Source organism: Petaurus breviceps, unplaced genomic scaffold (genome assembly GCF_028583685.1).
Source record: "Petaurus breviceps papuanus isolate PSGF00001 unplaced genomic scaffold, PetGlider_PUasm1.0 37, whole genome shotgun sequence".
Taxonomy (NCBI): Eukaryota; Metazoa; Chordata; class Mammalia; order Diprotodontia; family Petauridae; genus Petaurus; species Petaurus breviceps.
The window spans coordinates 66,439,412-66,461,837 of record NW_027186296.1 but is presented as its reverse complement, the minus strand read 5'-3'; the positions used below and the strand labels follow the sequence as shown (position 1 = coordinate 66,461,837).

At 46.7% G+C, this 22,426-nt stretch overlaps 1 protein-coding gene across 7 annotated transcripts in view; it reads right to left on the bottom strand.

The window, feature by feature from the left end:
- Window positions 1-4,635: 4,635 nt before the first annotated feature.
- Window positions 4,636-22,426, bottom strand: part of ZNF710 (zinc finger protein 710) — an 84,973-nt gene continuing 67,182 nt past the window's right edge. For 5 of the 7 annotated variants that reach the window (XM_069098618.1, XM_069098624.1, XM_069098619.1 and 2 more), the window contains exons 2-5: window positions 14,095-15,577; window positions 11,875-12,066; window positions 10,819-10,993; window positions 4,636-8,482 (exon numbers count right to left, since the gene is read on the bottom strand). In XM_069098618.1, coding sequence (XP_068954719.1) covers window positions 8,313-8,482; window positions 10,819-10,993; window positions 11,875-12,066; window positions 14,095-15,549 — 1,992 coding nt within the window. In that variant the 5' untranslated portion in view covers window positions 15,550-15,577 and the 3' untranslated portion in view covers window positions 4,636-8,312. Of the gene's footprint in view, window positions 8,483-10,818; window positions 10,994-11,874; window positions 12,067-14,094; window positions 15,578-21,553; window positions 21,622-22,161; window positions 22,356-22,426 lie in introns of those variants that run through there. The other 2 variants (XM_069098620.1, XM_069098623.1) reach the window with 2 other exon arrangements.

The window sequence follows — 22,426 nt, the reverse complement described above, 5'->3', positions numbered from 1 at the left end:
GGAGTAGTGGAAGGGACCAGATGGATGGACTACATCATAGGCCCCACGAGCAGGCCAGCGCAGCTTCCTAGAGCTGTGGTCACTTAGGAGCAGCCTGGAGCCCCTCGGACTAAAGGGCTTGAAAGCAGCTTCACTTGCATGTTTTCCATTGGTGGGTGGCATTTAAATGAGAAGTCCCAGATGCTGCAGTTGTTTCTTCTCTCTCCATTCCAAGGGAAACTGCTACAGGTCACCCACTCAGCAGTCATTAAGAAGAGTAAAAGAATAGTGGCCTCCCCAGTTCCCTTTGATGACCTTCTTTTGGTGATCTATATTCCTTCTAACCCCTTGTCAAATCCCTTTCCTTGCTTCTGCCATGAGAATCTGATATTTACCCTCAGGATATTTCTAAATCAGCAGTTCATTAAGAACCTTTCACCTTTGATTGTGTCCCAGACCCCTCTGGTGGGATGTATGGGGTGTGCAGGGAGGACTGGAAGTTTGGGTGTGAGGGCTGCACCTGTCACCCAACTTTCACATGTGGCTCCCAGGAAGCTGTAGCGTGAACAGTGTCCACATTCTGGTAAATGATCCTGGCAAATGGGCTAAACCAGGCTGAGGGCAACTGACAGGCCTCAAGTCTTTTACCCCCCACACATGTGAATGGGCAGATGGGAACAACCTGTTCTGATAACCATGAAGACAACTAAAGCAGGTGCTGTGGAGTGCATAGAGACTGGTCAGGCATTGGAGACAGCAAGGTCATCCGCTGCATCCTGGGACATTGCCAGTTGTTTTGACTTTTGTCCTGCATCCTGCCATTGGACTTTGATGACTCAGGAGGAGAGTGAGGCTGATGACTCCATGGCTCTGCCTCACTTAAATCCAATTCATGAAAAAGTCTGATGTCATCGATCCTCTTTAAAAACTGAAGGATGAAACAATAGACCCCCTTTGGCAGTCTACTGAAGCCTATAGACTGGACTTCTTTTCAGAATAATGATTTTTAAAAAAATTTTAACTGGGAAAAAAGTTCAATTTTGGGTAGCAGTTAAAGGAAAAGATTTTTTTCCCACTCAAGTTCATAAAATCTGTCCACAGATCCCTTAAGAAACCATAACCCAAGGTTAAGAACCCCACCCTAGATCATTAGTTTCCTTTCCCCTCCTCCCCCTCAAATCCAACAAACAAAAATCTGTGAATAGAGTGCTGGGTCTGGAATGGTGAGCACCCATCTTCCTGAGTTCAAATCTGATCTCAGATACTAACTGTGTGACCCTGGGCAAGTCACTAAACTCTGCCTTAGTTTCCTCATCTGTAAAATGAGCTGCAGAAGGAAATTACAAACCGCTCCAGTATCTTTGCCAAGAATACTCCAAATGGGATCACCCCAAGAGTCTGACACGAAAGAAAATAACTGAACAATAAATGCTGGAACAGCATTTATTTATTTATTTTCTTTATTCCAACTCATTTAAGAGTTGGAAGGGACATCAGACCATACAGTTCTCAATATGGGAATCCCTTCTAGGTGTCTCTGCCAGGTAGTCATTCTGCCCCTGCTTGAATATATTACCGGTTATGAGGAACTAGCTCCCAAAGTCACCCATCCCAGCTTTGGATGGCTTTATTACAAAGCTGTGTCTTAGATCCAGCTAAAACATGCCCTCCTACAACTTTCACCCATCAGTCCTACTCGTACCTTCTGCAGCAGCACAGACTAGGTCTAAATATTCATCGAGATGACATGGGCTCTCGTATTGGAAGTCAGCTATTCCATCCACCTCTGAGTCCAAAGAACACCTCCCATTCCTTCAACCATTCCTCATGATGCAGTTTACAGACTACCCACCATCTTTATTATGCTTCTCCAAATAGGTTGCAGGTTATCAAAAACTCTCCTAAAATGTAAATCTGAACACTGAATGCTCCCTCCAGGTGTGGTCTCACCAATTCAGAATACCGGGGGATTGCTTCCCCTTGTTTTGGGAGTGACTTCCATTAATACAGCCCTGTTCTGCTTCTTCCTACCTTGTCCTCACACTTCCTGCCTTACCAAGCCTCTCTTCCAGGTGTTTCCCTTTGGTCTTTTCCCATATTGTCCATAGCCTGAGATCTTAATTTTTCTACTCTGCTCCTATGATCATGGAACTCTGGGAGGTTAAAAGCTAGAGGCAAAAAACCCTCTCCTAATCCATTGCATTGCCCTCCCCTAAGTCGGGGATTCTTAACCATTTTTATGGTCCCCTTTGGTGATTGAAGTCTATGGACCCCTTTTCAGGATGTTTTTAAAGGCATAAAATACAATTATAAAGGAAGCCAATTAATTTGAAAGTTACCCAAAAAGATTTTGTTCATGGACTCGAATTATCCCCTAAGTGCCCTTTAGGTGTTGGTCAAATTAATGAATCTTGAAATATAGCCTAGATTATCTCCTTTCCTTCAGGTACATCTGCCTCTAACCTGTCCACACTGATAGTTCTGCTTCAAGTTTTGATAGAGTTCAGGCATCTTTCACTCATGTCCAACTCTTCTTGACCCCATTTGGGGTCTTCTTGGCAGAGATCTTGGAGCAGTTTGTCATTTTCTTCTCCAGCTCATTTTACAGATGAGGAAACTGAGGCAAACTGGGTGAAGTGACTTTGCCAGGGTCACACAGCTAAGTAAGCTAGTCTGAGGTCAAATTTGAACTCAGGAAGATCAGTCTTCCTGATTCCAGGCCCAGCACTCCATGCACTATGGCGCCACCTAGCTGCTTCATGTTTAAAGAACTGGCAGGTTTCTCACCTTCCTGTAACCTATTTCACAGACCATAAAAATGTCCATATGTTTTACCAAAAAATTCCTAAGGGGACTCAGACTTACCTTGGAAAAGAAACTTGGTGATCTGGATTCAATCATGATTAAGGGAAAGGGGAAGAAAAGAGAATAAGCCTTTATTAAGTCTAGCTACATAAAGCCAGGTCCTGCGCTAAGCAGTTTACAAGCATGATCTCATTTCAGTCTCCCGACAACCCTGCAGAGTAGATGCTGTTGTTATCCCCATTTCACAGTTGAGGAGACTGAGGCAGGTGTTAGGTGACTTGCCCAAGTGTCTAAGGCTGGATTTAAACTCAGGTCTTCCAGAGAACCTAGAACTCGATCCACTTGCTGCCTAGGGAGCCAGTATATCTGCTTCCTTTGTGACTTGGGAAAATCAAGTAATGTCCTTGAGCCTCATTTATTTCATCTCTAAGAGGACAGAACCAAACAGCCTCTGAAGCCCCTTCTGTAGTCTTGCTACCTCCCTCTTCATTCAAGTAATTGTGGCAGAAACCCCTGGAAAGGCATCAAAAGCCAGACCCCAGACAACAACTGCAAGGCCTGGGGCTTGAGAACCAGCTTTAGATTCTGAGTAATGAGTGGAGAGACAGACTTAAAAGTTTTTGTCCTCTTTTAGTGGGGAGAAATGTTTCTGTGGGGCCCACCACTTGCCTGTCCTAGCTGTCCTGTAGTATTGTAGAACTGGAACAGATCTGAGGCCTTCTAGTCCAACATCCTCTTTCTCACAGTAATGGACACCCAAAAAGTTGAGTGGCTTGCTCAAAATTTACATGAGTGGCTTTTGAAACCTCTAAAAATCAGAGCTGGGACACACCTCATAGGTTGAAACTCCTTTTTTTTTACAGATGCAAATGAGATCAAGTGACATGTCCAATGTCAAGGGAAAATGGCAGAAATCTGAACTCAGGTCCTTGGATTTGTTCAAGCTCCCTATTCTACGTGGCACTGATACTCAATAGTTCTAGGGACATGGGCATCAGAGAGAGAAGAAACCTTTGTAATAGAAGACAAACCCCATTGTTCATGAAAGAGAGCCAGTGACATCATGGGTGATGTCTTGACTTTTTTGTGAATTGGATTTAAGTGGGGCAGAGTTGTGGAATCATCAAAGTCCAGTGGCAGAACAAAAGTCAAAACAACTGGTGATGGTCCAGGATGCAGTAGATGCCTGACCAAGCTCTAATCACTCTATCGCACCCGCTTTAGCTGCCTTCATGGCCACTGGAACAGATGTTGTCATCCACCCATTCCGCCAGGTAAAGTCTTCACATGCTTGGGGTAGTGTCCCCCTAACTCACTGACAAGTTTGAGGCCTGTCAGTCACCCTCAACCTGGCTTAGCCCATCTGCCTAGACAGGGTGGAATGTGGTCGTTGTGCAAGCTATAGCTTCTTGGAGCCACAGGTGAGAGCTGGGTGACAGGTCAACCAACACTGAAGGTGGATGGTCAGCCCTCCCACCAGAGCTGCTAGTCCTCCCTCAACATACACAGGAGTCTAACTCTAAACTGCGGAGAGTAGGCTTTCCTGTGAACTTGTTATTCTTTTTTTTTTTTTTTTGCCTTTTGGAGGAGGGAATGCAGGGCAATTGGGGTTAAGTGACTTACCCAAGGTCACATGGCTAGTGTTAAGTGTCTGAGGACAAATTTGAACTCAGGTCCTCCTGACTCTAAAGCTGGTGCTCTATTCACTACACCACCTAGCTGCCCCCTCTTCCTGTTATTCTTGAGGGAAGGTGTGAAGCCAGAAACTAAGCCATCGCTGAATTCAGCATCTGCCAAATTTTGTGGATCTAATGCCATCCTCTTAGAGAAGAAACACTCAGGAGTCACCTCTCTAAAGAATATTCATTTATTTATAATTATTGCTAAGTAAACAACTCTTTAAAACAGAAAACATAAAAAAACACAGTAGGGCTTTGCACAAGTGGAATTTCTAAACTGTTGTTTTGTGTACACATCAAAATAAGTTAAAATGCGATTCATACAGAAGTTTTCCAAAGTCACTGAGAGGCTGCATGCCTTTTTTTTCCTTGTGTGAGTGTGTGTATGTGTGTGTGTGTTTGTGTGTGTATTTTTGAAAAAGGGATAGGGATGGGGGGAGATTTTCCAATACTGCGCCCCAAGTTGTGAATTGTGCTGTCACCTTTCTCAGTCTCATTGGCAGGAAAGAAAGGCACTAGCACTGTGGCTTTCAAGTACAATGAAGAGGGGGCCAGTGCTGGTGGGAGGGCTGGGAGGAGTGAAGAGGGAACAGGAGGAGAATGAAGGGGGCCAGTGAAAGGGAGGAGGAAAGGAGGAGTGTGAGTGGCGGAGGGTTGTGTGAGGGTTGGGGCAGATTCTGCCTCTCTCCACCCTGTCCCCTTTGAGAACAAATTCTTCACACTGGGTGAAGGGGCCTTGAGCCTTTTCTCTCAGCAGTTTCCCAGTTCTAAGGCCAAGGCCACCATGTATACGAGAAGAGGGAGGAGATACAGGATTCTTTTTGGTTCCAGGGATAAAGACAAAATGGGAAGAGGTAGTTTGTGGGGAAGGATACCATTCTGCTTAGCAGAATAAAGTCTTCCACGGGGACTGGCATCTGCCACCTGAAAGTGATAGTGGAAACTTTGGAGGCTGGGGTCCGAGGGCTTTCCTCCCCCTCGGCATATAGCTAGAAATTGGACGAGGAAGCCTGGTGAAGCACGGAACTGGAAACGACGCCAGGCTTAGGAACTGATGAGACTTAGTTCACCATCTGTAGAAGTGAGTTTGAAGAAGAGGAGGCAGCTCTGATCGGGGCAAAGTACAGCAGTGCCCAACAATCACAGAAGAAAACCTAGCCGGGAAAGGAGAGCTAATGGGTCCGCACATGGATAGGAATTAGGCAAAAGTTGTGGATGGCTGACTGTCTCCTTGCAGAGGTGGTAATGCCCTTTAGTGGTTATTCCCATTGCTACCTGTGAAAGCTTAGGTAAGCTTTATAGAATTGTCTAGCGCCATCTATATTCGGTGTGTTAAGAACACAGATTCATATTAGAGTTGAGGGTAGGGCTTGGGCTTGCACTTCACTTTGCTTAGCTCGTCCCCAAATGCTATTTTCTTTTTATTTTTGTGCTACAATTATGTTTCTGTCAGGTTGCCCCATGAATTTCTGCCTTCTGTTTCTGACGTGTCAAAACGACTCACCAACCCCTTTCCCAAACCTCCTTCCCTGCCATTTGTAAGAGGTTTGGGTTTTCTTATTCCCCTTTCCTCTACAGTGTAGGACAGGAAGACCTTGAAACCTCAGAGGCTCAGCAGGGAAGGCTAAGAACAGTTACGTTCCTACAAACATGGCTTCACTACCTCAGGCTTGTTAGCTCCCTTGCTTTGGCAAGTTTGAGGGTCTTCTTTCCACTGCTGAACATCTACAGAGCTAGGGCAGTGGGAATGAGTGGGGGGGAGCAGTGTTTGGGGCCATGCCTCACACACAGAAAGTGTTCAATAGGTGTTAAATGAATGAATATTGCAGTTAGGTAAGGCCAGAACTACCACCTGCTTATCCATCAATGAGGGAAGCCTGGTAAGGTGATAAAAAAAGTGAGTGGTGAGCCTCAGACCATTAGCAAAAGGCCCAGAGCCTGACTAGGCCTGGGCAGAAGGAAACTTCAAGTCTCCTTCTTCCCCAATGTCGAGTTTCCTCCCTGGCTCTTTCCCACTCATCTTCCCAAACCCCCTCCCCTGGGTTTTTCTTTAGGTAGCGATAGCAAGTCTCGGTCTTTGGTCCACCACACTCCAACAGTTACTGTTGGAGCCCTGAGATCCAGTACAGCCTGCTTCTAGTCTGGGCATCACAAGCCACACACACAGTACATGAGAACGATTAAGTTTGCGGGGGAAAAAGAATCTCCATTGGGATGGGGGGAAAAAGATACAATGCAACAGGTCAGCACATAGAGGGAAAAAAAATAAATTACTTTCAAAATACCCACATTTGCTCAAATATTTTGTACAGGCTTCATTTTCCTTTTTAAATATGTCGCTCTCCCCTGGCAGCCCTGTAACTTTGGCCTGCCCCTATCCTCAAAACTAGGACATGTGAATAAGAAAATACTTTAAAATTTCCCACCCCACCCCCTCAAAAACAAACAAAAAAACAAAAACAAAAACAAGTCTTCCTTGGCCTCCCCCCTGAGGACACCCATTCCCATGTCAACCCAGGAGCTTCCCCAACCATGGCCCCTGCTCCCTCATCCCCCCAGTATTCCCACTTCTCTTCCTCTAGGTCAGTGATTTTCAAACTTGATGAGGCAAACCTGCTTTGTTTGAGTTACCAGGAGCCTTTGGGGGCCTCGAGATCATAGGGCACATGACTGCTGTGAACTTTTTTTTTTAAAGAAATAAAAAACCATGACCCCTTATGGACACCATTATGAAAACCACTTCTCCTGGTGTTTGTTCCAAGCAGTGCCATGGAGTAAAGGGACCTGACAAGAGGCATGCTGGTTAGGAGGGGTTGATGCATCCCACGGGAGAGGGAGTTACTTCGGAAGGCCAGGAATACATTCCATTTTCCTACAGTCTGATTTTCCTGCAGGTAAAAAACTACATGTTGAATGTGCCTGGATGGGCTGTGCTCCCCAGTACAAGGCCTGGGGAGGAGCCAGGAGGTAGAATACAAGGAATGCCATGATGCTCTGACATTGCTCCCACCTCTCTCCCCTGGTCTGGGGGAGTCGAGTCTGTTGTTCAGAGAGGCTGGGTCAACTCTTTATTCATGTAGTGCACTTGGGGAAATGAGAAGAGGCCCCTGGGCCCAAAGGTTAAAGGGCTTAGCTCCCCTCACGAGGCCCTCCTTTCATAGGGCAGTGGAACCAAGTGTGGGGTAGAGCTGTACTGCACAGAAGGTCAAACCGGCCCATCACCAGGGGGTAGGTTAAGAAGAGATACAATGTGTGGCTCAGATGATCTCCTCCTCCAGTGTTTGGGGATTCCAAGATAGCCTGAGTGGAGATCGACAGGGTGAAGACCTTACCAGACGGCCCCCTGCCCTGAGCAGCCTGGCGTTTTAGCTGCCTCGGCCAGAAACACAGGTCACAGGGGAGAGACTCCGGATACCGAGACAGCAGCTCTCCCTGCTCTTTCTGGCTGATCCAGCCCCTGGTTCCCCCCACCCCATGCTGGCTCTGACCTGAAGGTGTTTCTCCTGTCTCTTCCCTGTACTTTAACTTCATCCAGGCGAAGGGGGCTGGAGCCAGGGAAGGCCTGACTTTGGCCCCTTCCACTCCCACTTTTCATCCTTCATTGAGATAGACTGGGAATCCAAGTCACGTTCACAGCTGGGGCCCAGTGGCAAGATCTCCATTTGGTCTAAATTAATTTTTCCTAATGGTTCAGTGAACTACAGGGGAGTGGGAGGGGCTCAGAGCAGTGGGACAGTAGCTTGTTTTCTTGAACAGTATCAAGTCCAAATCCTTTTCCTTCTCTCTCTCCCTCCCCCCTTCCCCCAACATGCCTCTCCCCTCTCCATGGGAGCCAGCACCCCCTCACAGCTATAATACATTGTAGTAGGCCATCTCCTTCATGGCCTGCTCAGTCAGTGCATTGTCATCAGTGCTGTTCTCCACCCCAGTGTAGTCAAAGGAGTTCTCTTCATAGTCTTCCATCTCCTGTGGGCCGTCTAATTCTGCGTGCTCCGCACCCGTCAGCTCCATCATGGGATCTGGAAAAGATCAGTCAGATGCCATCACCCCCGCAAGCCCAGACAGCAAACTAGCAGTAAGGGGCAAAGAGAGGCTGCCACCCAGGAGTAGCAAACCGTGGGGTTTAAACATGCTTGTTGTTAAAGTTCTGAGAGAGCAGACAACTGCTTTAATTCTGTCCCTGGTGCTGCCAAGCCAGGAGGAGTCCAGCTCTCCTCAGGACGGCCAGAAGGAGGCTCTCCTCCGACGCAGGGCAGCGCAGCCCGGGGCTCTGGGCCTCGGCTTTTCTTCATGTGCCACTCCAGCCACTAGGTGTCTCTGGAAGGAGCTCAGGAAGTAGGCTGCCCTTCCAAGAGTCCACGGGATGCCTCACACCCAACTGCCCCGTGCCCAACGGCCTTGGCTTCTGGGCCTGACCCCACGGTCATGTGTGACCCAGCCTCCCTCCCATGTTCCTCCCCCACCTGGACTTAGCCACTAAATCCTCTGAAATGTCTACCTTCACCTGTCCCTCTCCATGACCACCACAAAGGAATCCAGGTTCTCAGTGCTTCACATGTGGATTGTGGCCTGAGCCTTCTAAACACCCTCCCTCTTTACCATCCTCTCCCTTCTCTGACCCTGTGCCCCACTCCTTTTCTACACAAGGGGCCTGAAAACCCTGCCTGCTGAGGCCAGCCTAATGCTCCAAAGACTTCAACGGCTCCCCCCACATGGCAAACCCAAGCCCCTCTGCTTGGCTCTCAGGCTTACAAATGGATGGACAGCATCTGGGAGACGGCACAGCCCTCACAACAGATGCAAAAGTACATCATTTTAATACCGTTATTTTTCCAGGGATCCTAGATTAAGACCAGAAGGGACCTCAGAGATCATCTGATGGCACTGTGGATGGAGCCCGGGGTCTAAGGTCAGGAAGACCTACGCTCAAATCTGGCCTCAGACACTCACTAGCTGAGTGACCCTGGTCATGTCACTTAACCTTCGTCTGTCTCAGTTTCCTCAACTATAAAATCAAATGCTTCTTCACTCCCTGCCTTCATCTAGTCGAACCTTTTATGTTGTAAAAGGGGGTATGGAGAGTGAGGATCTGAACTTGGGTCCTGCAACTTCAAATTCAGTGCTCTTTTCACTGCTCCACGTGTTGTACGGTTACAGGTCATAGAACCCTACAACTGCCAGGGGCTCAGAGCAAGGAGAGCAACATGGTGGGCGTGAGTGAGCTGCAATGCATCGTCAAAGACAGGCTGCCCTGGCTGTGTCAGCTGTCCGCCGTCCCTGCTCGACTCAGACGAGTCTCTCCAAGCACGTTGTGCTCATTCCCACCACTGTTCACGCTCCTCCTCCGAGGAGCCATGGCCGCTCTTTATCTAAATTCTCCTTGTCTTTCAAGGCCCACTAAATACCATCATTTTCAGGAAGCTTTCCCTGATTACTTCGACTTTCAGTGATCTCCCCATTTTCTGAATTCCTATGAAAACCAGAGGCTCTTCCAAAATGATTTTGCACCAAAGCATACACTGTCTTGGATGCTCTACCATGGTCTGAAGTCTTTCAGTCTTATTGTAATGAAATTTAAAGTCATCTTGGAGGCATTTCTTTCATATGCTCTATAAGGGCTCAGCATAGTTCTAGGCACACAATGAGCCCATAATAAGTATTTGTGGATTTACAGACAGGCATTAGTACTAAAGGCACAAAGATACAAACAGTGCTTTTCTCTGAGCCATCCCAACTTGCTTGGCTGGTTAGGAACTTCTGCTCAATAGCCCTCTTTAGAATCTTGGAACCCAAAGCTTAATTAAAGATTTGGATTTCACTCCCCTGGATCAAGTACACTTGGTGTGTCCCTCCAGGGTGGTCCCTTTTTTTTCTCTACAAAGGGATGTGGCCTTGTTCCTAAGCCTGAAATAACTGCTGATATTTATATAGTGCTTCATAATTTACAATGCTGTTTGCATGTTATTATCCTAGGTGATCCTTTTTATCTCCATTTTTTTGGATGAGAAAATAGATTTGGAGGTCAAGTGACTCACCCATGGTCATGTAGCTAGTAAAAGGCCAAGCTAGGATTTGCACGAAGGGTTTATCTCCCCTATCCAAGGTCCTTTCCATCACACCATAGCTGATCATTTCCACTGGACTACCCTGTTCTCTTTGCTAAATCTAAACTACCATGGCTTGGATTAGCCTGCCCACATCAGTGACCTTGCAGAGAGGTTTCTAGGGACAGCTCTAAGTCTCCCCACTGTCTCTTTCCTGCCCTCAGCAGGATGAGAGTCAGACAAGTGCTAATCCAGGGTCTGTTCTCTTGCCCGTGTCTTCCCCCAAAATGGAGCCAGTCTTCCACACCTACCTTGGCTATCCAGGCCGATGTCCATGACCCCATGTTTGACCTTCATGTGCCTACTGAGGTTGCCCTTCAAGTTGAACTTGCTGGAGCAGTAGGGACACTTGAAGGGCTTGCTGCCAGCATGTAGATGCATGTGGCCCAGCAAGTTATACATACGGTTGAAGGATTTCCCACAGACCTGCAGGGAAATGACACCCTTAAACTCTGGGAGTGGCCCTTGCTTCTCTCCCAAACAGGATCCAGGGTGGGACCTCCTGCCCTGGGCCACATGGCCAGAAACAAAATGAGGTTGTCTGTCAGATTTATTTCCTTCATTTTTTTTCCTTTCCCCAATGATACCACAGAGCCACTCCACTCTCATCCTCATGGCTACTGCCAGAAAAAGAAAACGAGAAGTAAATCACAAACCCAATCTGCTGACACCCCTCCAAACATCTCACCACTTCTCCCTCCACTGCTTCCCCACTGGCCAGTCCAAGCTGAAGGACTGATCTTTCACTCTATAGCAGGGCGTCTTTAACATTTTTGTGTGTGTCCTGGATCCCTCTGACAGTCTAGAGAAGCCTATGGACCCCTCCTCAGAAAAATGGTTTCAAATGCATGAAGTAAAAACACAGGAATACCATAGAAACCACTTATATTGCAATTAAGATGTAATATTTTTTTTTCCCATCCAAATTCATTGACTCCCACCTCCCCCACCCCTACCAATGCTTCCATGGGCCCTTCCAAGGGGTTCCTGGACCACCATTAAGAGCCCCTGCTCTATGGCTATGTACTATCCATTCTTTTCCAATTACCACAGTGGTCCCACTACTATGGATGTGGAAATTCCCTCCTTATACTCCTACCCCAGAGCCGAAGACTTTTGGCTGACCAATGGCTCTTGCCTCCAACCCTACCCCAGTAGCCAGAGCTAAGGGAAGGCTGGCTGCCCAGGCCTGCCTCAGTGCCAACTTGGCTTTCTGCCAAGGTGATGGGCCCACACTTCTGGCAGGTCTTATCCTGTGGCAAAGGGGCCCGTCCTTTGGGGGTGCTCAGGGCTGATGCTCATGGTACCTTGCATTTGAAGGGCTTCACAGGGGAATGCACAATCATGTGGGTCTTGAGTGTCTGCTTCTGAACAAAGGTCTTAAAGCAGATGTGGCACTGGTATGGCCGGACGCTGGTGTGGATGAGCATGTGCCGCTTCATGTTGGCTTGCAGGGTGAACTCTCGGCCACACACTTCACACTTGAACTCTTTTACACCCTGAAGAGATCAAAGCCAGCATGAGTTAAGTCTCCTGGTGAGGAGCACAGATGAACACGGCTGCAGCCGGGGGGACAAGAACATTTTCTGGCGGAACCTCCTTCAACATAGGGTCATAGGTCCTTAGAAGGTTAGAGCTGCATGAGTATTGAGAAGTCAGATTGTCCAGCCCTCTTATCTTACAGAGGAAGAACCTGAGGGAATGACTAGTAGGGTAAAGTCAAAGGGATCTGGAGTTAGGTCTTCTACATGACAACATTGGAAGCAATGCCTACCTGTGGGTCATCTTGCCCAGTGGGACATGCTTTGCTATGAATGCTTCTAGGAAGATGCTACCTAAAGATGTATGGTGCCTTCCCAGAGCCATTTGATCCTAGGGTCCTCATCTGGGTCCTTTTTAACATCACCTGAATTGGCTTGTACTTCTCTGCCTGAATATATAAAAGAGCCTATGGATTTATGTGGAGAGAGGAATGGATCATGAGTTACAAGGTAAAGTGTTTAAAGATACATGGGCCTGTGTCTCTACAACTTTTCTTGTCAGTGCTACATCTACTTATCTGTCCTGTCTTCCCAGATTTAAAACTGAAACTTCCTAAGGGCAGAAATCGTGTCTTCACCATCTGCAAATCACCCACAGGCCTTAATGCCATACACCAGAGAGACTACAAGCTGAATAAATATTTGTTGATGAAGATCACGGTAAATGGGGCTAATTCTTTAGCACTCGTTGAGCACCAAAATATGCTGTATTCACAAGGCAACACACAGTATTGGTTAAGACAGGTCACTCTCTTCACTCAAATACTGGCTGGATTTGAAAGCTGAGAGTGGCCTATAATCTCATCAATACCTATACATCTCATTTTAGGGGTACAGACTATATTCAGGACAATAGGGTACAGGATTCTTGCTCTAGGAGCACTTCAGTGCTCTTATCCCTCCCCTCAAAACTTCTGGACACTGACTTGGTATATACTCAGTATTTGTTTTATCTGAGTAAGTGTTGTCTCCCCCCAAGATAACAAACTCTGTGATACTAGTCCTGATACATAATAGGTGCCTAATAAAGGTATGCTAAACTGAACTGTAGCCCTTGTCTGCCATTTCATCCCATTCTGTCTCCTACTATACACAGCTGTTCCATGTGTTTATGGCTTCTCTCTGTGGCTATCCTGGAAGCTCTTCTAAGAAGACCACTGCGCCCCAACAATTCCTTGTGCACCACAAGACTCTGTAAATCTTTCTCAAATAAATGATGAATGGGTACCATATGGTTCTTGCCTCTAGGAGTTTATAAGAGAAGAGTGATTTTGTGTGTGTGTGTGTGTGTGTGTGTGTGTGTATATATATATATACACACACATATATATGCATATATATACATGTTATATATACACACATATATGTGTGCATATACACACATGTATGTTTATATCTATACATACACACAGGATATGGATACAGTATTACTATATAAATATAAAGATACTGCTTTTTAAGGGGAATTTGCAACTTTAGCTTTTGCCTCATTATTATTAATAGTTTATAATATTTTCCTTTGAGTTGGTTAGATTCGGGGTTGTCACTATGGGACAAACTAGGAGAGGTGGAATCTCAAGGGTCCTCTTTGCCCCATCTGGAAAAAAGAACCATGACCACTGATATTTATATAGTGAGCTAATAAGCCTTACAAAGCACATGGCCTATGAGATCTCATGAAGCCCACACAACCACCCTGGGAGGGAGGGATTACTTCCCTTAGTATAGTATAGAGAGCAGGCTCAGAGAATTAAGTGACCTACCAATGGTGACCTGGCTCATAAGCTTAGAGACTCTGCATGAACAGGACACTAACCCAGGTCTCTCCCAATCAGTGCCCTTTCCATTAATGTTTTCTTCATGAAAATACTGGAAAGGCAGAGGACCAGGAACGTGAAAATGAAAGTGTGATGATGCTGAGAGCGGAGGCCATGGTCCACTAAGAGGGGAGGGGGCTGTGCAGAGGAGCCAACGAATACCGGTTACCTTGTGGGTGAGCGAGTGCTGTTTGAGGTGATGGATCTGGCTGAACTCCATGCCGCACTCTGTGCAGACGAAGGGCCTCACGTTCTGGTGCTTCAGCATGTGGTTCTGCAGCTGACTCCGGTAGTGGAAGGACTTGTTACACTCCAGGCACTGGTAGAGGGTGGGGCCCTGGTGGGTGGACAGGTGCCGCTTGAGCTGGGTCAGGGTGGAGAAGTCCAGGCCGCACTCGACGCACACGTGGCAGCGCCCGTTCTCGTGCTTGACCTCGTGGGCCTTCAGCTCACTGGGGTAGGCGAAGCCCCTGCCGCAGAAGTGACAGCTGTAGGGCTTGATGTCGGTGTGCAGGAGCATGTGCCGTTTGAGGTGGCTGGTCTGTGTGAAGGCCTTGTGGCACACCTCGCACTTGTGGGGCCGGGTGCCCTGGTGGGTCAGCAGGTGGGTCTGCAGGTGGCTGGGCTGCTTGAAGAGCTTGCTGCAGTGCGGGCACGAGTGGGGCTTGATGCCATTGTGGCCCAGGATGTGGGTCACCAGGTTGTACTTGGAGGTGTAGGACTTCTCGCACATGCGGCACTGCCAGCGCTTCTGCCGGTCGCCAGCCTCCACCAGGTAGGAGTCGTCAATCTGGACGTTGATGTCCAGCCGGTCCAGCTGGGCTTTCTTGTGGTGGTCTGCGGTAGAGCCGGCGGGGTCTGCCTCGAACTCCCCGGGGTCCTGCCACACAAAGCCCTGATCATTCTTCATGGGCTCTGGTGACTCGGGGGCGGGTGCCTCCGCATCACTCAGAGAGGTCATGTGGGGCTCAAATCCACACTCGGGATGAATGGCTTCAGACCCAGCCCGGGTCAGCACCATATTAGGTTCAGTGTAGCCATCTGGAGTGGAATCTGGAAAATGGGCATTGTACGCCGTCCCGTCCAGCTCTTGCCGGGGAGTGCGCTGTAGGTGCCGGGAATGCCGCGACTTTCGGCCAAAGGTGCTGAGGTCGATCATCTTGACGGAGCTGCTCTGGACCATGCCCTCGCAGCTGGCCTCCTCTGTGGGTTCCCCCGGAGCCTCCTGCCTGTCATCTGCTGGCACGGACACTTCATACACATCTTCCTCCTCCTCCTCCTCGTCCATCTTCTCAAACTTGACTTTAGGCACCAGCCTCACCGGGGGACGTTTCTTCCTCCGGGTGTGCTTCTCAAATGCTGCCTCGACCTCTAGCACCTCCTCCTCTGGGGGCTCTCCTGGGGCTCCCCCCACACACTCCAGCTGGTAGTCATTGTCTGGGGGCTCTGGTTCTACAGCGGCCGTGTCAGAGAGCTCATGTCCCAACATCGGGTAGAAGGCCTCAGGGCTTATGGTAGCACCAAAGAGCTCATTCTCTGAGACTAGACCCAACACTGCCGCCTGTGCCAAGGAAAGCACCACCACGGCCTCTGTCTGCGTCCCTGAGTCAATGAAGCGCTCCATCACTCAGCACCCAGCTAGGTTTTCATTGCTGTGGGGAAGAAGGAAAAGCCTATTAGGCCACTCTACATATGTACCAAGACCAGTCTACACATCATACCCACTCAACCAGCAGCAACATCATAGAACATTAGTGCCTGTAATCAAGATTACAGGGTTAATGTAGGCTGAGTACAGACAGCATCTGGCCAAGATTTCTTTCTCTGTGACTATCGCTAGGAACCTCTATGGCAGGGCAGACTAAATCTACTAACAGTAAAGAACAAGCACACAAAAGTGTCCTCTTTCTACTTAATTATTTTATTCCTCAGTGTGACCATGGGCAGTCAGTTACAACCTCAATTTCCATATCTGTAAAATAAGGGAGTTGGGGTATATGGTCTTACAACACTGAGAGACTATGATTTCTCAGGCTCAGATTTTAGCCGTGTCCAATGAAGGAGCTCCCTTCACCCCTAGGGAGATCAGTAATATAGTTTGAAAGACTTGCCTGCCACACTGAGAGGTTAAGTGACCTTCCCACGTGGGGTCACATAGCTAGTATGGCAGAGGTAGGATTGAAACCCAGGTCTTACAGCCTCCAAGGTCAACTCCTCTAGCCACTACCTTTCAGCAGGATTTTATAATCTATGTAAAAAGCCTAATGATGATGAACACCTGCCCTCATACTCTGCTCCACCGGCCTTAAAGGGATGGGGTGTGGAGGTGTCCAGCTTATGCTGTTGTTCATTTAATAAAAGTAAAATGCAGCTATAAATGACACTCCTGAAAGATAATGGCCCTTTTCTCCACACCAACCCCATGCATATAAATACTGCATGTGTATTCTGGAATATCTTTTTTTAAATCCCTACTGTGTCCAGCAGTGGGGAACCTGTGAAGCCACATGTGGCCTTTTAGGTCCTTTGGTTTGACCTTTTGATTGAGTCCCAAGTTTTATAGAACAAATATTTTTATTAAGGGCATTTGTTCTGTGAAGTTTGGACTCAGTCAAGGGGCCACACTCAAGGACCTAGAAGGCCATAGGTTCCCCACCTCTGAATAGTCTGAGAACTTCTAAATATGATAATAATGTAAAAGCAAAACAATAAAACTGAAAGTGGGGGGTGGGAAGTAATAATAAGAGCCTACATTTATATAGCATTTGATATGGGCACTTATTAAGCCCCTACTGTATACCAGGCATTGTGTTATGCGCTTTTAACAAATATTATCTTACTGGATTCTCACAACCTTGGGATGTAGGTGTTATCATTATCTCATTTTATAATTGAGGGAACTAAGGCAGACAGAAGTTAGCAACTTGCTCAGTGGTCACACAGCTAGAAAGTGTCTTTGACTAGATTTGAATTCAAGTTTTCCTGACCTGGATCTGGTCCAGCTCTATCAGTGGGACCACCTTGGTGCTGGGATATGCACAGTCCCATGGTCCCATCTGAGCCTCACAACTCCTCTGTGAACGAGCTAGTTGAAATATGATCATCATTGCTCTCCAGATGGGGAACCAAAGGGCGTAGAGAGGCTAACACAGGTCACCTGGCTTGTTAGTGAGAGCAAGAACGCAGGCCCATGTCTTTTGATTCAGCAGTTCTATCCACTTACCACAACCACTTGTAGCAAGCTATGCATGAGGAGGGGTTCATTGCCCTGGAGCCCTGAACCAACAAACAGAAGGGCTACACATAGGACTCGAGTATTTGAGTGAAAAAGTGAGAGGGAAGGCGAGAAAGCAGAGGCCGAAATGAGGGAGGCAGCAGAGAGCTCTCTGCCTCTGAGCGGGATAGGCTATATGATCTCCAAGGGCCCTTCTTAAGCTCTACAACCCATGATTCTACAGAGAGTCAAGGAAGAGAGGGGCTTCCAGTTTAGTCTGTACCGAAAGTAACGCCCAAGGAAGGGAGTGGAGGGACCTGTTTTCTCAGAAGACCAGCAGAGTATGGAGGGAAGCTCTGCATGGGCTGACAATAGAAACAAAATAGGAAGAAATAGTTGAGAGATGATGGGCAGGTTAGTATGGTGGAAAGGGTACAGGTTCTGGAGCCCAAAGACCTCGGTTCAAATCCCAGCTCTGCCTGTTTACTACCTGTGTGACACTGCACAGGCCATGGTCTCTCTGAAACTCAGTTTCTCCACCTGTAAAAGGCACAGGTTGGCCCAGATGACCTGTAAGATCCCTTCCTAAACCTATCTAAATCTAAAGCTATGATGCTGAGATTCTCAGCCAGCAGAACAAAAGGGGATTTAGTCATTTCTCCCTACGCCGGACACAGTTTGTCCTTAAACTTCTAAGCACTTGTCTACTTGCTCACACTCAATATATCCCTATGTCTGTAGCACTCAAGACAGCTGACTTGGGAGTACATTGCTGATAATTCACTACTGAGATAAAGAGGAAAAAGCCACTATTCTGAGTCCATGGCACCAGGAAGATGACCCAGAGTACTCTTGTGGTGATTTGGCATACCAGTGAGCGATGGGGCTTTTAAAAAAACTAAATAATTGTCAGCGCAGCTAGGTGGCAAGTAATAGAGCACCAGTCCGGAAGTCAGCAGGATCTGAGTTCAAATTCAGCCTCAGACACTCATTAGCTGTGTGACCCTAAACTGCCCCTCTACCTCGACTCCAATGAATATTTCTTAGCTGTCCTGTGATCCCTTGAGTCCACAATTAGAACTAATATGCTGAATCCCAGACCTGGAAGGAGCCTTAAAGAACAAGGCATGGTCAGGTGAGTCTCATTTCACAAAGGAGAACAATTAAGCTGCAGAGAAAGGTCCATAAAGCTTATTAATCCTCTAGAACCTAGGGCTCATGACTTCTGATTAAATGTTTTGGGTCTCCCCACCCCCTACAACATCCTATTGTCTCTTCTAAAAGGTCCTTTTGTCCCAAAGACTAAAATCTCAGACTTCCATGTGATGGATAGGGAGAGGCTGGATGGCCACTTGCTGGGTACCTCCTAGAGAGGATTCTTGTTCAGTTATGGGTAGAGTTATATGGCTTCAAAGGTCCCTCCCCAACTGGCAGATTTGTTGATCCTGACAACCAGGAATCACCAACGTCTCCCTTTCTGCCACTGAGTCTGGGAACTTGGGAATTTTAGCTCTGGGTCAGTGCCATGCTGGCACGGGGAACAGTTTATTTCTTAACAAGAGTGGCGCTTATTTGGGAAACACACACGGATTCCACTACTTCCCTCCCCCACTCCAACCCTGCACAGCTTCCACTTCCTGCATTTTTGCTAAAAATAAGCAAGAAAGAAATTTAGCTTCCTTGAAACCAATGCTGAAGATTAAACAATAGAGTTTCAAACGGGTCTTCTATGAGAGACAGAGATCCAGATGGAACCAAATCTGTCATGCTCTAGGATTCAGGGTTCATCCAGGGAAGAATTGTAAGAGGGTAGAGAATGGGAAGGCACAGTCACTCTTTCCTATATGGCCCTCGTGTAGGCAAGTGGCAGAGTAGACAGAATACTGGACTCGGAATAAGGAAGACTCAAGGTCATAATCCCAACTCAGACACCTCCTAGCTGTCATTTTATCTCTCTGAGACTCAGTTTCCTCATCTGTAAAACAGGATAATAAGTATCTACCTCTCAGCTTTGTTATATGGAGCAAATGAGATGATTCACATAGACTTTAAAGCAGCTATTCATTTTTTTGTGGGCGAGGATCAAATGAGGGAATGTCTATAAAGTATTTTGCAAACCTTAAAACAACCAAACAGCTATTACTATTATTATTATTATCATCATTACACTTACTTTCCTCTCTCATATAATTGTTCTTTCTCTTCAGCCTGAAGCTTTTTCTGAGTGTAATCCACATCTCTTATGAGGGCCAAGAAATATCAGAAATCAAGGGCAAGAGTTCAGAGAGAATTCAGGCAGTGTTCTTATTGTAGTGCCCAATTCTTCATGAACCCTTTTGGGGTTTTCTTGGCAGAGATACTAGAGTGGTTTGCCATTTCCTTCTTCAGCTCATTTTACAGATGGGGAAACCAAGGCAAACAGGACAAAGTGACTTGCCTAGGGACACACAGCTAAGTATCTGTGGTCAGATTTGAACTCAGGAAGATGAGTCTTCCTGACTCCAGGCTCAGCACTACCCACTGAACCACCCAGCTGGCCTTTACTGTTCTTATATAATAACTGACCAACTAACAAGTTAGTTGGTAGAGAGTTCTCAGTCACTGTTCTTAGAGTGAATTAAGAATTCTCTACCAACTAACTTGTTGAATCAACATATAGAACTAGAAAGTGAGAGCTAAAAGAATCTTTCAGGGGCAGCCAGGTGGCTCAGCGACTAAGAGCATGGCTCCAGGGTCGGGATGACCTGGGGGATCGAATCCGGGCTCAGACACTTAGCACCCACCCAGAAACACCTGGCTGTGTAACCTTGAGCAAGTTACTTAACCCCAATTGCTTTAAAAAAAAATAAATAAAAGAATCTTTCTTTGGATGCCAACCACAGGCAAAGCAGTGGGTTGGGTACTGTGAAGAGATCTAAAGACATACCAGGTACATCCCCTAACCTACAATCTAGCTGAGGAGCATTTGTACATTTGTATGTATCTAAATAATTACAAAAAAAGAAGACACCAGGGATGGGGTGGATGGCCTAGGAGTCAGAATGATCTGGGATCTGGTTCCATCTCTCTGGGTTCCAAGTCACTTACCCTCTCACTCACTTTTTCAGGCAGTTCTCTAAGACTAGACACTGCAGAGCAGTTACTGATCTGCACTGGTAAAGAACATTCCCTACTGGGAGTTCCCTATACTATTTCCCCAATCAAAAGTCTGGTTGAGGGGAGGAAAAAAAGATAATCTTTCACAACCTCTGTATGATGACAGAACTACCTCACCAGGGCAAACATGTGTTCCTATGCAGAAATGCCAGTTACGAAGCCTCATATTTAGAGTTTACATGCCAGCTTTAGGCTTAAGCAAATACCACATGGAATTTTTTTAAAGTTCCACAGACAAAGTCAGAGTCAGTTAAGTGGAGAAGTTGGACAACCACTGCTGCTTCCTCCCCTCTCTCAGCAACTTCCTGAAGCATTTCCTCCCATAGGGATCTCTGAGGAGTAGACGCTTAGAAGGGAAAAGCCAGAAAGTCAGAAAGAGGATGTGATGGGACTGGGCAGACAAATATACTTTCAAAAGAAAAAGAGAGGGGCGGAGGGTAAGAGATGTAGCACTACAGGGGACCCTACAGAAAGAAAAGTTGTTTTTGTGTTGGGACCAAGAACTCGAAGGCATAGAAGGAGTTAAAAAGGACCCATTTTCCATTTGGGAGCAGGAATTCCTACTTCTACTTAACACTAATGCAAGGGGTCCCTTTGCAACAGTTGTAATCTTTTCAAGGAAAGTCAGTCTGCCTTTCAGCCAGTCCATACAGAGAGAAGAATGGAGAGAAAAAAGAAAAAAGAAAGTCATAAGTAGATCAGGGTACACTTTTGGATCACATGAGGGATGCATAACCCTAGTAGTGACTTAGACTAGTAGTGACTTAGACTTAAACTATGGGTCTTCACCCCATACTACAGTTTAAGAAGTGCTTAAGGGGGTGAGAATGGAAAAAGTTTAAGAAGCCTTAATTGAGAGAATAAGTTTTATGCAGTGAAACATCGGCACTCAGAGGGGATGAAGGGATAATGCCCACCCATCTGGGCAGGCAAAGCAGCAATATATAAGAAGTTGTTGCAACAGCTGGGTAGAATCTAAAAGTTTGGTTTGGGGAGCCTGGGACATACCTGTTTTTGTTTTTTTAAATCCACAGGAAAAACAAGCCTCTCTGTTTCATGATAAAATAGAGAACTGGGGGCACAAATGGAAGGTGGAAAAAAAAAATAAAGGGTCAGCTGGAAGAGAGACAATGCCAACACACTCATTTCCTCAGAAAATCCACAGCCCTCAAGTAGTTGGCAGTTAAGGGTGGAAGGCATTTGAATGTTTGTTGAACGAATGGACAGGAGAGAATGAAAATGGGGGTTTTAAATTTACCTTTGTCTTGGATCTAACTGTGATGTTGTGAACTCCATTTATCTTCCTTCCTGGCACATACAAGGCCCCTAGATGTCAATGAGTACAAGATACAGTGAAGGAATAAGGAGAAAGAAATTAAGGTAGCCAGGGCTCTGAAGGTTATGTCTCTTCCTCTATCTATGCCCTTAACTATTTATGGTTTTTCCTCTTCCTTTTTTTCCATCTTTTCTCCCTTTCTCCATCCCTTCATCTCTCCCTCCATGTTCAAAAAGAGAATTCTCTTGTGATGCCCAACCACCTGTATCCTCAAGCTTTAAGTCTCCCTCTTCCCCCACCCAAGTCATCTTTATATGGAACTTGTGCCTTCTGGCTTTCAGTATGGGGATTCATTTCCCCTCCCCGACCAATCTATAGAGCTTTCCAGAATGAAGCAGCTTAAATCTAGCCACTTCTACTTAATGCTCCGAATTCAACACCAAGAGGATCAGAAATCTCCTTTTACTCTATTGTGTCAAAGAGAAAATAGAATTCAGAATGCTAGTGACCTAGAGATCTCAAACCAGGACTAGAGCAATAGTGAAATTGGAGGCGTGAATCAACCGTGATAATTCAGCTAGCACTCTTACCCAAAATGAGCCTCTGAATGTAGCTGTTTTTCTACAGCCTCATTTCTCCATTTTCGATGGAAAGTAAATCTTAAGACAGTGAAATGCAGTAGCTGCCTGATTACAGTTTAGAGACTTATGCTGAAGGTGGGGAGGAAAGGAGAACAGTGCAGGGAGAAGAAAGCCATACAAAAACTGAGAAGGAATGAAGAGAGAGGAGGGGGAGAGGGGGAGCCAGAAAGGGAGGGAGGGAGGGAGGGAGGGAGAGAGGGAGAGAGAGAGAGAG